Source organism: Montipora foliosa, chromosome 1, assembly GCF_036669935.1.
Source record: "Montipora foliosa isolate CH-2021 chromosome 1, ASM3666993v2, whole genome shotgun sequence".
NCBI classification, from domain to species: domain Eukaryota; kingdom Metazoa; phylum Cnidaria; class Anthozoa; order Scleractinia; family Acroporidae; genus Montipora; species Montipora foliosa.
This window is the reverse complement of record NC_090869.1, coordinates 10,303,230-10,317,100: the sequence shown is the minus strand read 5'-3', so window position 1 is coordinate 10,317,100 and position 13,871 is coordinate 10,303,230. Positions and strand designations below refer to the sequence as shown.

The following is a 13,871-nucleotide window of genomic DNA, read 5'->3' as shown; positions in this document are numbered from 1 at the left end:
ATGGTACGATTACAGTGCCAGGGTTGTTTTTCGCTTTTCATTGCTTGTGTGCTTCGGTAAATTCTTTGAAATACATTCAGTAACAAAAGACAACGCTAGAAATGAGCGACGTTTCGACTGATCGTAAGTCATTTTCAAGTTCGATTACTTGGGTACCATGCAATTGCAAGGATGAATTTCGCATTTGAAGCCTTTTAACAATGTGTTTTAAAAAAATTCTTATCTGTTGTTGCTGCACATATTATATATGCTAATTCTTTAACCAAGAACTCGATCTTAAGAAAATCACTGATGATCAGTCAAATAGTTCCTTTCTAGCGTTAGTTCTTAGTTCTGAACTTTTGTTTCTTTGCTTTTCTTCACAGGCTGACTCGGATGCTGGATGCACAAACTTGCAAAGTGAGGAAAGATGCCGATAGTTTACCCATGTTTGCACAGTACAAACCGATAAGTTATGCAATGTATGGGGGTTCGGTTGTCATAGCATTGAAAGATTTTCTGATAGTTAAAAGCATCGATATCGGCGAATAGTGGGGAGCTAAGGCTAAAATGATGTACAAAATAATGATGAGAATTATTACACGAGAACAACCACTAATGACCAAGTTTGTCAGCTCAAGCAAATTGTGGTACACCAGCAATGTTTAATTTATTCTCTTGTCAGGTATAACAGTTTAACAGTCCACACTAAGCGGTAACCCTTCTTACGTGCTTACTAAACTACAAGTGCAACAAACTTTCACTCCTATCTTTGCTGGCTTAACTTAGCTTGTGGAAAACGAAACCCAAACTCTTAACTCTCATCTAAGAGATTGCATTTCAGGCTGAACAATATTCATGAGGTGACCGAAGTAACGGTTGAGGAGTTTGACGGCTCTGGTCTCCTTAAGGTTGTTGCCGTAGTCAAAAATGGTGTCAAAACGGTATAAAGCCAAGGCGTTAGTGAAACTGGCTTCGATCTGCAAAATTAAAATACCAAAACTCTGGCAAGGGCTGGGTCACTCATTCCTAACTCAACCAATTAAGAATATTTATAAATTGTAAATTAATGTTTTGAGTTTTCGACGTTGCTTTGGTGACACTACTGCTCATTCATCATCTTTGTTTCTTTAAAACACGAATGTTTCTCTCATTAATAGAAATGCTCTTGAGCTTTCTAGAGAGCCGTATGTGAAATACAAATACAACAATGATAAAAATAAATACAGAAATTACAAATGTCACTATTTAATTGCTCTCGGGATTGCTTTTATTCATTGTTTCTGGTGTATATTTTGTCGCTTTGGCGACGGTTTTTGTTTATTCTGTAAGTATTTGTCGTTTTTTTAGCATTACAAATTTTGCCTATGTCATTGCTATACAGCTTCATTTATACACTGATAAAATTTACTAATTGAAACGTGTTTTACAAAATGAAAGACCTTTCATATCTCACCGTGCTGCTGATATTCTGTTTATATACCTTTAAAGGCTAACTCGCCTTAATACACAAAGTTGGTACATGTTGGATCTCCAACAAAAAGACAATTTATGCATCATGTTAAGAAAAGACCGACGCATACTCGGTTTATAATGGTTCTTACAAGACAGAAGAACTGAAACTTGAAAACTGGAGAGCGGCCCACTTCTCTTCAAGTTGCAATCTGTTTCCATCCTGACCATCCGCAGGCAAGGAGTCCTACATTTTCATTTGACTGCACCAGTAGAGTAAATTTGGTCAAAGCATGCACGTTCGAGTTTGCATCAGTACAAACATGTCTTGTGGTGTGTTAAATTCATACCACTTGTGACATAGTGACACTTGTGACATAGCCCGGCCTCGATTAACATGATTTGATCGAACGCCTATTCATGACAGATCCCGCGCTCTACTATATTCTAAACTAGTTATAGCTGTCGCTAAAGTGCCAACGAGCCAAGCTTGCGTGATCTGGCGGCTGCAAACATCACGCGGCGTACTCGTGCGGCACTCTCATTGGTTATCGCTACGGTCAACATTTCATCGCTTTGGTCTACATTACAGCTTTTGGTCTACATTACTTGCTCTATAAGCTGCCGCCTCGCCAGGCCTTCTGTCTTCAGAAGGCCTGACTCGTTGGCAATAAATTCACACTTACGGAAGACGTATTCCTGTTTGGAAGTCGTAAAACATCGAATTCGCCCTCTTTGACCTTGCTGTCGTTGTACAGTTTGGTTGGTAGGTTGGGGATGTACTGAGCATAGTCAGATAAAGGGTAGTTGACTGCGGCGTGTTGAATGGTCAATTGTGAGATGATACGAGTCACAATATCAAAGTTCTTGTTTGGTGTCAATTCTGGCAGGTAGACCTTTAATCTGTCAAAGGGAAGATTACTTAACTGCCTTAAAACACGTTACACTACATACAATACGGAACAACCAGTACTTGATAAAACTTAACTGACTTAACTTCAATAGGGATCCTTTTTGTAAGAAATTGTAAGTAAACTGGGCTGTAAATGGCTTTAGAGCTAATCTAGCTGGATCAGTCCCTATATTATTATCTATTACTAGTTATAGCTGTCGCTAAAGTGCCAACGAGCCAAGCTTGCGTGATCTGGCGGCTGCAAACATCACGCGGCGTACTCGTGCGGCACTCTCATTGGTTATCGCTACGGTCAACATTTCATCGCTTTGGTCTACATTACAGCTTTTGGTCTACATTACAATTAAATTTGAAGCGCTTCTGAGATTTCGTCCGCCTAAAAATCTTCTCGCGGCTCTATAAGCTGCCGCCTCGCCAGGCCTTCTGTCTTCAGAAGGCCTGACTCGTTGGCAATTATTTATTATTATTATTATTATTATTATCATTATCAATATTAGTCTTAATATAATAAACAAGGGAAAAATCAATACAAAAACAAATGAAACAGGAAAGATTCGGGAGAAGAGCGAGAAGACAGAAACATAAAATGGTGATCATGACTTAAAATATTTAAGAGGATGCTATGATTTTTCGCGTCAACACTTGTCAGTTTTTGTAACCTTCTGAAGCTGATAGGTATCTCGTTCAACCATTTAGCACCAACTCGAGAAAACGACTCTTTTAACTTCTAGAGAGGATTTTGATATAAATTCCCTAGCGAGGACGATCGCGTGTGAAAAGAATGAACGTCACGTACATTGAATTTTATTTCAAATGGGCCAACTCACAAACAAGTAAACAAGTAGGGCCTGGGAATGAAGACAAAATTGATGCAAAACTTGGAACCATCCTTTTGAAAGAAATAGAATCTCGCTGGAAAGATCATTGCTATATTTATTGTCGTAATCAAATATTGAAAATAAGACTGGAAGAAACGACGTCGACACGGTTTAAGTTTCGAAATGTAAAAAAAAAAAAAAAACCCACAGAAATGTTTTCGTGTGTTCAACGTGTTTCTCGTGTGGGGAGAAGTGTAATTAACAGTTTTATAAGTATTGTATTCAGCCTGAGAAGTGTTCTATCGCATGCTGGATACAGCTTTAATCTCCCCCTTCTCAGATTCCTACTTGTTTCTAAAGTGGCCAGTACACTGCAAGGGTTAAGGGCTAGTTTGTTGAACCAAGGCAGCAGTGCTAACAGCAGTTAAATTGAAGTATACGTGATTATAAAAACAAAACAAAACGAAAAGAACTGATGACACTTTGATATTTATTTTATATCACTCTACTTGTCTATTCATTTAAAGTGTCCCGCGTCTCCTACAAGACGTTTGGCGTTTTATCTAAACCTGCGTAGCAAGCGTTTTCGTGGAGTTTCCGAGAGAAAAACAGAGCAAAGGGGAGCAAAACATTGACAACACTCCGTAGCTCGGTCTTTCTTTGCTCGGATACCTTCTTCTTCTTCTTTAGTAGTCCTTCGATATCGACGATGACACGGAGAGGAGTTAATGTCTGTGTCGCAGGTCCGAGGTCAGTCCGATCGCTGCCTCAAAAGTCCTGCCGCACATGTCACAGGTGTAGGCCGCTTCAGCATACCTAATTATAAGCTAATTATATTGGAACAAAAATTCGAAGAACTGTGCTGCGCAATAAGCTGCAATAATACGGATGAATATAAAGTGAAAGTTCAAATTTGCGCCCAAGAAGTTTAAAAGCGAACCAAACGTTTCGAGTGTACTCCCTCTTCAGTGGTTTAAATGCAACTGAAAAATGCCTGTGCAACTTAACGTTCAAATAAAAACAAAACGAGACGTGAAACCAAAGTCCACAATGAGACCACCAGACTGTATGGTGCTGTGTCTGAAGACCATTCCCCAGAAACCCGAACGGATTACAGAGACTAGCATGTTCTGAGTAGTCTGCCCCGGGGAAGCAAAATGGCGTCCTACAGGAAGATCGGAGTCTGGTAGCCTTGTGGAGCGTAGATGCTGCCTAAATCTGTCACCTGAGCCATGGTCTACCAGTTTCTCCGATATAGATCTTGTGGCATGTGCGGCATTTGATGGCATAAACCACGTTCTCGCTGACACTGGTGTATTTCGACGTAAAAATAATGCGTCCGCCTGGACTATCGTGCATTGTTGAGAAATATAAGCACTTGGGAATTTGTAACACTCAGAGAAGAGCCAGAAGCACTCGGTTATGTTTCGTGCTTCTCTAGACACTTCTCACGTGCTTACATAACTCAACAATGCACTCGGTGGGCTTTCTATTTCTTTAATGTTATGTAGTTATTCTCCAAACATCAAGGGTTAGGGTAGATCCAGGACACAAAGTTGCACTCAAGAAACAAACAGGATTTATTAACAATAGCAATGAAAATGCAGAACGTCATGCACTCACCTTTCCATTGCGGTGGATTAGTGAGAACGGCCAGTCAGCAGAGAGTTCACTAAGGTAGCCCTGAAGTTCCTTGTCATTCTTCACGTCTTCATTACCGTAGTAATACCTTAATTAACAATAAAATGCGATACATTGACTGACACGCCTTCCAGAGGGATTTCCAGTGGCAATAATTAAAATACATCTATTTCGTTTGATGAAATTGTCTTGTTACGATAAAATACCAACAACGCGGTAAGTGGGATTAATGTTTCCGTTGTAAGTAAGAATCAATAAAAGCCTCCTTAACCCTGAGATATAAGCATCTGAAGCATTTCTTAAACGGATAGGTTAGGTCCATTCTTGATTTATTTAATGGGCTCCTTTCAGCTTCTAACGAGACGATTTCTCCGAATATCAACAAAACATACCAAAGTATCTCCGATGTGTTTGGCTCCAACTGCTAGCAATTTCTATTACAGTTGAGTGGTCTTATTTCTTATCATTCTGTATTTAATCAACTGTATCTGCAACCTCGTTCCCAGGGTCTCTCTTGGTTGATGTATCTGGCTCTCCAAGTTTAATAGTCATACTTACAAGTCGACGTATTCCTTCACCATGTTTTCAATGACTTCCAAGATTTGTTCCCCATCGTCTCGGTAAGGGAAGTATGGGAGGAGCTCCTTGTTATCAAGTCCACGTCTCTGTTGAAACAAATACAACACAGAAGTTTGTGTAAGTGACCGGAAAACAAGATAAATAAAGTTCTTCCGCTTTGCCAGCTCGGTCACGCGAAAGGGACTCCATGGAAAAGCATTTTGTTTCCCTCAGTGATTATCGATGATTTGTGACCACTTTTTTTTAGTTCAAATAATGGATAGTAAAGTTTCGCGTCTGGCGGCGGCTCTGAGAGGTAAAATTAAGAATCATTGTTTTTCCTTTTCTCCAAAAGCTGTCGTTGGCTTTCCATGCTAAGGCTAAGATAATTTTGAAAACAGTTAAACTTTTACGAGGGGACCAGGAAATTGTACAAAATGTCGTTGATTTTGAAATTTTAATTTCATAACGAGTGGAGACGTGTGTTTTGTTTTGTTGAAAGCTTGTTTTTCGGGGCGAACTTGGCTCTCAAATTGCTCTGGTCAGTTACTAGTATTCGTAAGACACGTAAACGTTTGAAAGCTTGATAGATTTGTGAAATGTCATTATGTTGACAACAAGACCAACGCAAATGGTGTCGCTTGACTGTCAATGATCTCAAAGTGTGAAAAACGTATCAGCAAGAACTTCAGTTATTTACTTTGTTGCCAATTCAAATGGACCAAAAGGCTACTCAACAACGCATCTTTATTTCGCCTCTGAAATCTGTGACTTCCCACGTGGCTATCTTACGTGCGTCCTTAAGAAGTCGCTCTGTTCCCTTACTTCCAAACGCAAACAGCTGATCCATATAATTTCCTTCATCAATAAGAGCTGGAGTGCCAACGGAGTTCGGGATCGTAACATCGCGGCAGTGATACTTCAGCATTTGGTGAAGAGGGTGCTCGAACGCCATGGCGCCTTTTAGTAAGACACAGAATGGCTCCATCAATAAATGTACCTTTAGAAAAGAAAAGGAAGTAAATGATATATGTGGGAGGGAACAAGGCGGCCATCAAAGGGTGAGGTGATCAAAACGTCCCACCTCCCGTAAATTGGTCTCCACCATCCCGTACCTTTTTTGTCCTGACTCCCGCTTCAATTCCCTCCCCTCCCCTCACCTGTCCCTATTCTAATCTCTCACCAACAACAAAACAATTCAAGGGAACTTAATCACAAATTCTCAGAGGAAAAGCTAAAAATTCGCAATCCGCGAGACCGAATCGGATTTTAAAGGGTACACCGAATTGGGAAAGTCAAGGAGCTGGCCCCAGACCAAGAATAGCACGATTACTTTGATATACTGATCGTGAGGAAGTATCATATGTAAAGCAAGAAACACTTTTAACAGGTACTAAGCTCAGTGTGTTTGACGACATGCCAAAGAAATGGTGTGATTTAGGAAAGACGCAATTAACAAAGTTAAAAGAGGCAATGAAAAAATGGTTATCTGTAAATTTTAGCAACAAATATCCTGATTAGTTATATGGACGTCAAATTTATTCCTCCTGATCAATCCTTCGAATAGCAAAATCTATGTAAATTTCTTCTTCGTAAGATTATTCAATACCTTATTTTACGATTTTCGTCCTTAAAAATTAAGTCTCGTTTTTTTCTGGATATTTATTTTATTTTTTCTTAAATACTAAAAACTCAGAATCCTCCGTAAAATGGGAAGGAGTGACCCCGCGACCGCGCCCGGCGGATATTTCACCAAAAGATTGTTCTATATTTCCTTTCCAGGGCACGTGTCCCTCGCACTTAACAATTTCGGTCGCTATAAAAGGCTAAATCTTACTCAACACCAGGAGTTAAATGCGGTGAGGTTGCTATATTTTCCAAAAAGAGGTAACACTTTTACCTTCCCAAGGTGCTCCACAATTTGTGCATATCCGAGATCTGTGATTTGAAGGTTCAGTTTGGCTAGCATCCAGTTATCGCCATCTTCTGGAGTGTACACGGCCGAGCCTGAAAAGGAAAAAAAAAAGCTTATAAAGTTGAATGTCTTTGGCAGCACTTAGAGTAAGAGAAGTGAAGCGCTGAAAAGTTTATCTTTTCTTAAGTCAGAGAAGTGAATGTGCCGATATGTTTCTTTTTCTGACATTTTAATTTATAGAGCTATATTTTTATAGAATTATTTGTGTGACTGAACGAACCGTAATCAAGCAAAATACTTAGTTAATGATTAATAATAATTTAGAATTTATATAGCGCTCATAAAAACAATTTATTATAGGCTAGACTTAAAAACCGAAAAACTATCAAACAAACGTACAGTTTCTGGTAACTCATTCCATACTATAGAGGCATGTGCACTGCAACAGACCTGAGACCATAATTCATCATATTGTACTAAACAGGTTTGAGCTTTAACGGAGCAGAAGAAGAGCGCAACGATCTGGCGGTCTTACTAAACAGTCTCTAAAAGTTCTAGTTTTAGACTCTAGAATTCTAGCAGTCTCTTTCTAGATACCTACCAAAATGCAAAAAAAAAAAAAAAAATCCCGAAATCAAGAAGTTAGGACCTACTGGGGCCAGACCCTAGTCTCGTCTCCCGTTTTTTCTCCTTTTTTTCATTCTTTCGGCGCCATTGTTGACCTGCTTTGCTTGCAACTAGTAATTTTCTCTTAATCGCTATTGGAGAGAGACAGAATCCTCCTTTATTACACATAACATGAGAATATTATTCCATAAAGCTCATTTGTACAAATCTATACGTTTTATTTTCACATGTGAAAAAGGTTTATACAGCCAATCAGAATGGCGTACAGCTATTTCACATGTGGAAGTATAACCAATCAACGATAGCATAAAGGCGTTTCCATGCCAATCACTCGTGCATCTCGTGCAAATCGTACTTTGTTATTGAATTAAATTAAATTTGCCTTTGGTTCTATTATTAGTGAGTTTTTGTTTCTAATTCGCGTTCAGAAAACTATTTTAATGAAAATTCTCATGTTATGTGTAATAAACAGTTTACGACATAGAAAGAGCGGCGTACGGGGTTTTATTCACTCGTTGTTTGTGTCAAAAACCCGAACGAGCGAGGAACGAGCGAGTGAGGGTTTTTGACAAAAACAACTCCTGCATTAAACCCCGTACGTCGCACTTTCTATGACGTAAACTATATTTATGTCATCGTCATCATCATCGTCATCATCATCATCACCGTCATCGTCATCGTCATTTTTGTTATCATCATCGTTATCACAGCGAGTTTAAATCGAGTGTCTTAACTAAAACCAAAGAAATTACTTTAACCAATCAAAAAGGACGGAGACAATCCAGTAAACCAATCAAAACTCGAACTAATTACACACGGCCCACACAAGGTGCGGGAAAATGTGCATGCGCGAGCCACGAGTGGTTTTTGTTTTACTTCTGATTGGTTGAAAAAGTGGCGCGAGTACTTTGAACCAATCACTGAGTGAAGTAATCTTAAACCAAAGCAATTCGCTAATTACTTTCGACACTCATTGAAAACCCCTATTGCTATTATTATCGGGTGGATGCACAAACACAATTTTGAATAGTATCCAAAAATGAAACCAGCTTATTACCTTCTTATACTATAAAAGAACACAAATTTTAAGGGTGGGCTGCCAAAAGTAGTATTTTACTGGATAACTGTATGTCTACTGACTGCTATAAACTGGATCAATCACTTAGATGTAATAACCTTGTGTAAAGTCCATTTGAATGGCCACAGGAACAAGATGATTGCGTTTAGGGAAGAAATATTGAGCAGACGCAAACAGAGCAATGGGAGAGAAGGTGTCCCACATTTCCCGTTTGGTATCGTGATCTGTAAGGTCCGACTCTCTGGGTAGGTTGTCCATGAACTCATAGCGCAGAGCGTAGAGCCGACCCTGATCGATGGCCTAAAATAAAACCAAGAAATAATACTAACATTCGCTGACTTACTTCTGAGGAATGATTTCTTTACTGCAAAATGAATTTCACTAGAGTGATTTTAGTTGAATTCACGTCGAAAAAAGTCTTCTTTAAGTGTTAGTAATTTCTGTCATCCGGGCTAAATCAATTAATATTAACTTACTACTTTCTCTTGGCAATTGTTTTGTAGTGATTCATCATTTCAACGTCAAACGAAAAAAGCTCTAATTACCGTTTGTGCGGAAATCAGTTCTGCATATTAAATACGATCACGTGGTACTAAGAATTCGAAGTAAAATATAGTGAGGCACTGTTGTTGACTAAGTTCAAATACATATAGATAACGAAAGGACGCGAACCTCTTTCAACGAGTCGTCCGTTCCCAAAGCCGTTTGCACAGCAGCCTCCCAGTCAAACGTAGGATTCAACAATTCCTCAAGCTCCTTCCAATTCAATCCTATTGAGGCTGTGTAAAAATTAAACCACAACAAAAAAATAAAATAAGTGCGCTCAAGCTGAGTACATTCATTTTTTGTTCCTACACCGCGACTGACTTAAAAACTCATCTTTACGTTCGTTGGTTCATTTGCTGTCCTCGTATTATTGACGGTGCCTCCTAGTATTAGAGCTCAAACAATACGCGTTTTATGCATGAAGAGATGGCTCAAGAGACAAATCAATACAATGTGCTTATTAGTACTTGGCTGAGTAATGGTAATGCAACTTCTGTACTTCATAATTTGAATTCAGATAATTTTAGAGCCAAATTCCCAAACATTTATTGAACTGACCTTCCTCGTTCCTTTCATGACCTGCAAAAGACCCATCTGTCTGTTTAAAAGAATTGCTAGTTTTTGGCATTGCATTAGATAAAAGAACTAGTAATCGACTAACAACGTAATTGGTGTTGTAATTATGTATACAGAATGTCTGACGAGTCCTTCTTAAGGTGGTAATTTATTCTGACCCTTTCTCAGAGTCTTCGGATCGGCTTGATCTGGGCGAAAAGCTTTTCATGTTTTGCTTTCAACACTTAACTGGTAGATCCCCACCTAAAAAGGCGTCAATCAGGATAAGACGACCCAAAACGATCTGTTATCAGTCGAACGTAACCAAAAAGGAACGATAAGAACAAATTGGGTCACGGTACTAACATGTTCTTGATACATCGCTTACCCTCACTATTGTTAGTGACTCTCATCAATGACATGGGGTTGACTCCTGCCAAGCGCTGCTGAGTGAAGAACTTGTCACTAATCCATTCATCTTTGTCGTCAACGAAGGCCTCGTACTGAGATGACCGAAGGGCGACTTCCTGACAGGAACAAAAGACGCAAACAGCAGAATGAGCCAATTAGAATTCGAATTAAGCAATTACATGTAGCCGACGCCAGACGCAGGAAAATGCACGCCTGTAGTCATTGTTATTTTTGGTTTGGTTTCACACTTGTCATTGGTTGAGAGAGTGGCGTGAGTTTTGATAACCAATCACTGCGCGAAGTACAAAAGCGAATTACTATAGACACTTACTGAAAACCACTATTTGTACTGAAGCTAGTGCAGTTACGGGGCATTTCGTAGCTTCGATATTTTCTGTTAAAGGCAATGTCAAAATTTAGGTTATATACAATATTTTTTTTTCGGTTACAGGGGATCCTGTAGTAACGTTGTATTCTTGCAATTTGTTTTAAGATCCGCATCGTTTACGAAATATGCTGTCACCATAAACCTGTGAATAAAGGCGGTTCACTGTTAAAAAGCTGCGGCAGTAAACTAATAAAAGGTATTAAATTAACGTATTTTCTCGTATTTGTCTCAAGCAATCGTGTCTCACTAGATTTGAGCAAAAGAGGTTGTCAAACATCCTGCTTTCGTTTTGGTCATTTGAGAAACGTTCATTACACAACAATGAATTCACCTCAAATCAATCCTACCAAAGGCGTCGAGAAGAGAACATTATACTCACTCCTCCTAGCTTTGAGGCCATCGCGAAATACTTGGACAAAATCTTGTAGTTATAATGTTTTCTGATTTCACTGGCATTTTTAACCAAGACGTTGTAAACAATGTGGGTGAAATCACTTGTAAGGACGGTTTGCAGGTACTCCTCCATATTGAATCTTGTGAATGGATCAAGGAAAGTTTTAAACACATGCTCAATCGGCGTCCTCTTCAATACCATGAAGCCAAATGGACTCTTTGTCAGTTTCCATATGTTCTTCATGGTTAGACGCTCCGAGATCCTCTTTGCCTTGCAGATCAGACTAGTTTTTTGAGGAAGAGAGACTTCACAGTGACTGGTTAAAGTAAATCTTGAAAGAAAAGGAAATAGCTTAATTTCATTTGCAATGCAAGTGTTCTTGCGCTATTTAGCAAATGAACAAATTTCTAATGTACATAGATCGAGCTGCATTTAATTCTAGAAGGAACCTAAAACAGGTTTGATTAAGCCTCAATACCTATTGTCCCATGTATTCAATTGGGGCGTAAATAATATAAATTTTTCCGGGTTGTTTCAGTTCAACTTACGATTTTGACCAGGTACGAAATTCCTATGGACACTGCTAGAAAGAGTGACAAAATATTGACAACATGGCCAAGTTCGATGGTCGATCGCATCTTCATGGAAGTATGGTTCTACAAAGTCGGAAAGTTCTGTAGACGTTTGTATACTGGGTGGGAGGCGAGTGGGGCAAGTTCAATGTCGATTTTTCGACTGTTACAAAAGTTAATTTGCATTGAAATGGCTAAAATCGCAAATTCCCACCCGAAAACACACTTGGTCATCCAGTTGGGGTCAATTTTGTGCGGTTTTTGTTTTGGGGACACGTGCTTAACTCGGTGTCAACTCTTTTCTTTCCCCGTCTTTCTTTTCTCTTTTCTCTTTTCCTCTTATCGGTTTGTTGCCTTGTTGGCTAACGTTTCAAGAAAGCGGAAATGTGAACAGCAATATCAACAATATAAAGATTCTTTTGTACGAATCCGAAGTATGGAACAATCGGTCAAAATCTCCAAAAAGTGCATGCATGAAAAGATCCTTTTTTTCTGAATCCATTGCTTTAGAAAATGCTTGCTACACGAGAAAATTGGCTAAGACTTAAAGTGCACCTAACCCCAAAATAACTTTTTCGCTAAAATGAATCTTTGCACCTGTTTGAAACGCATTGCGGCCATCTTTTCATTTTCTAAAAAATGAAGTTATTTTAGAGGTTTCGAAAGTTGCGAAAAACCAAGCATCTTTTGTTCACGACCGAGTCAGAAGGGGAGTGGGTCTATTCCTGATTTGACGTCACAATCTACTTTGCATGCATTTTTACAAAGAGTTAAATGCAATGTAAATCAGTTTGTGACGTCAAATTAGGAATAGACCCACTCCCCTTCTGACTCGGTCGTTAACAAAAGATGCATTGATTTTCGCAACTTTCGAAGCCTATAAAATGGCAGGATTTGTTAGAAAAAGGAAAAAATGGCCGCAATGCGTTTGGAACAGATGCAAAGATTCATTTTAGCGAAAAAAATATTTTGGGGTTAGGTGCACTTTAAACGTTTGAGTTGGCAGATCACCTCAAGGGTCCGGTATATGATTAGGCTAAAAGGCAATCTCCATAATTTTGTAGCGGGTGGTGAGTATGTAACAAGACTTGTGAGGAGCGGGTTCGTAGCTTTCTTGCGGGTGGTAATTTTGTTTTCAAGCGCGAGGTTGGAGAAATTCGAAGCCCGGTAAATTCGATCGCCATATTGGACGATAGAGTGGAGGAGCTGGGACGAGTGGCAAAGCGAGGGGGAGGCGGGTAGGGGAGGGCGAGAAAAACCTCTCCCCTTCCCTCTTCCCCTGTCTTTGTCACTCGTCCCAGATCTTCCACCCGTCCAATATGGTGACCGCATTCGCCGCGCTGAATCTCGCGCTTGAAGACACAAATTACCGCCTACAACCAGGCAAGCGGGTTCGGGCTCCTTCGCGAGATTTGTATCATTGTTATGTTCTAAACAACTGACGCAGTCGTCAGTGCAAGTACAATTCTTCACTGATCAAATTTTTGTACAATAATACTTACAGCTTAATTCCTTGCAGAATTTTCTTACTGATGGTAGTGAGATTCTGCAATATTGGCAGTAGCTTCGTGAACTCTTGCTTCGTGATGGCCTTTTGAGGCCTCAAGCTTGAAAGAAGTGAATGCATCTTGTTAAGATTACATTTGAAAGGAACTGAAAAGCGGAGTCACTTTTCAAATAGCTAGTTTTACAGGCGCTCAAAAAATGATATAAAGGCCTCAATCTCTTCTAATAACAGTCAATTTTCTGTGCATTTTGGACAGAAAAATGACAATGAAGACCGTTCAAATTGCTTGTATGCACGCCGTTTTTCAAAGTGATTATTTTTCATCGAAAAAACAACATTGTAATTATCCAGCATGTTAAGAGGAAATACCAAAAGAAATCATACAGCCCTGAAGGGCTGAGAACACTTTATAATTACATCATAGGTAAGAACTGATATTTGATAAGTCCCGAGAAGAAACGCAATTTTAACATTTCGTATTTTCAGTCCATGGATTGGGAGTCAGCACAGTTTTCCA

At 39.3% G+C, this 13,871-nt stretch overlaps 1 protein-coding gene and 1 pseudogene across 1 annotated transcript; both read right to left on the bottom strand.

Moving 5' to 3' along the window:
• Positions 1-800: 800 nt before the first annotated feature.
• LOC138009578 (polyunsaturated fatty acid 5-lipoxygenase-like) lies at positions 801-10,155 on the bottom strand (annotated as a pseudogene).
• A 165-nt stretch (positions 10,156-10,320) lies between these two features.
• LOC138009568 (uncharacterized) lies at positions 10,321-13,474 on the bottom strand. The gene is made up of 4 exons (XM_068856641.1): positions 13,350-13,474; positions 11,261-11,606; positions 10,471-10,609; positions 10,321-10,346 (listed from the first exon to the last, which is right to left on the bottom strand). The coding sequence occupies exons 1-4, from the start codon at positions 13,472-13,474 to the stop codon at positions 10,321-10,323; spliced, it is 636 nt and encodes a 211-aa protein (XP_068712742.1).
• Between the last annotated feature and the right edge of the window lie 397 nt (positions 13,475-13,871).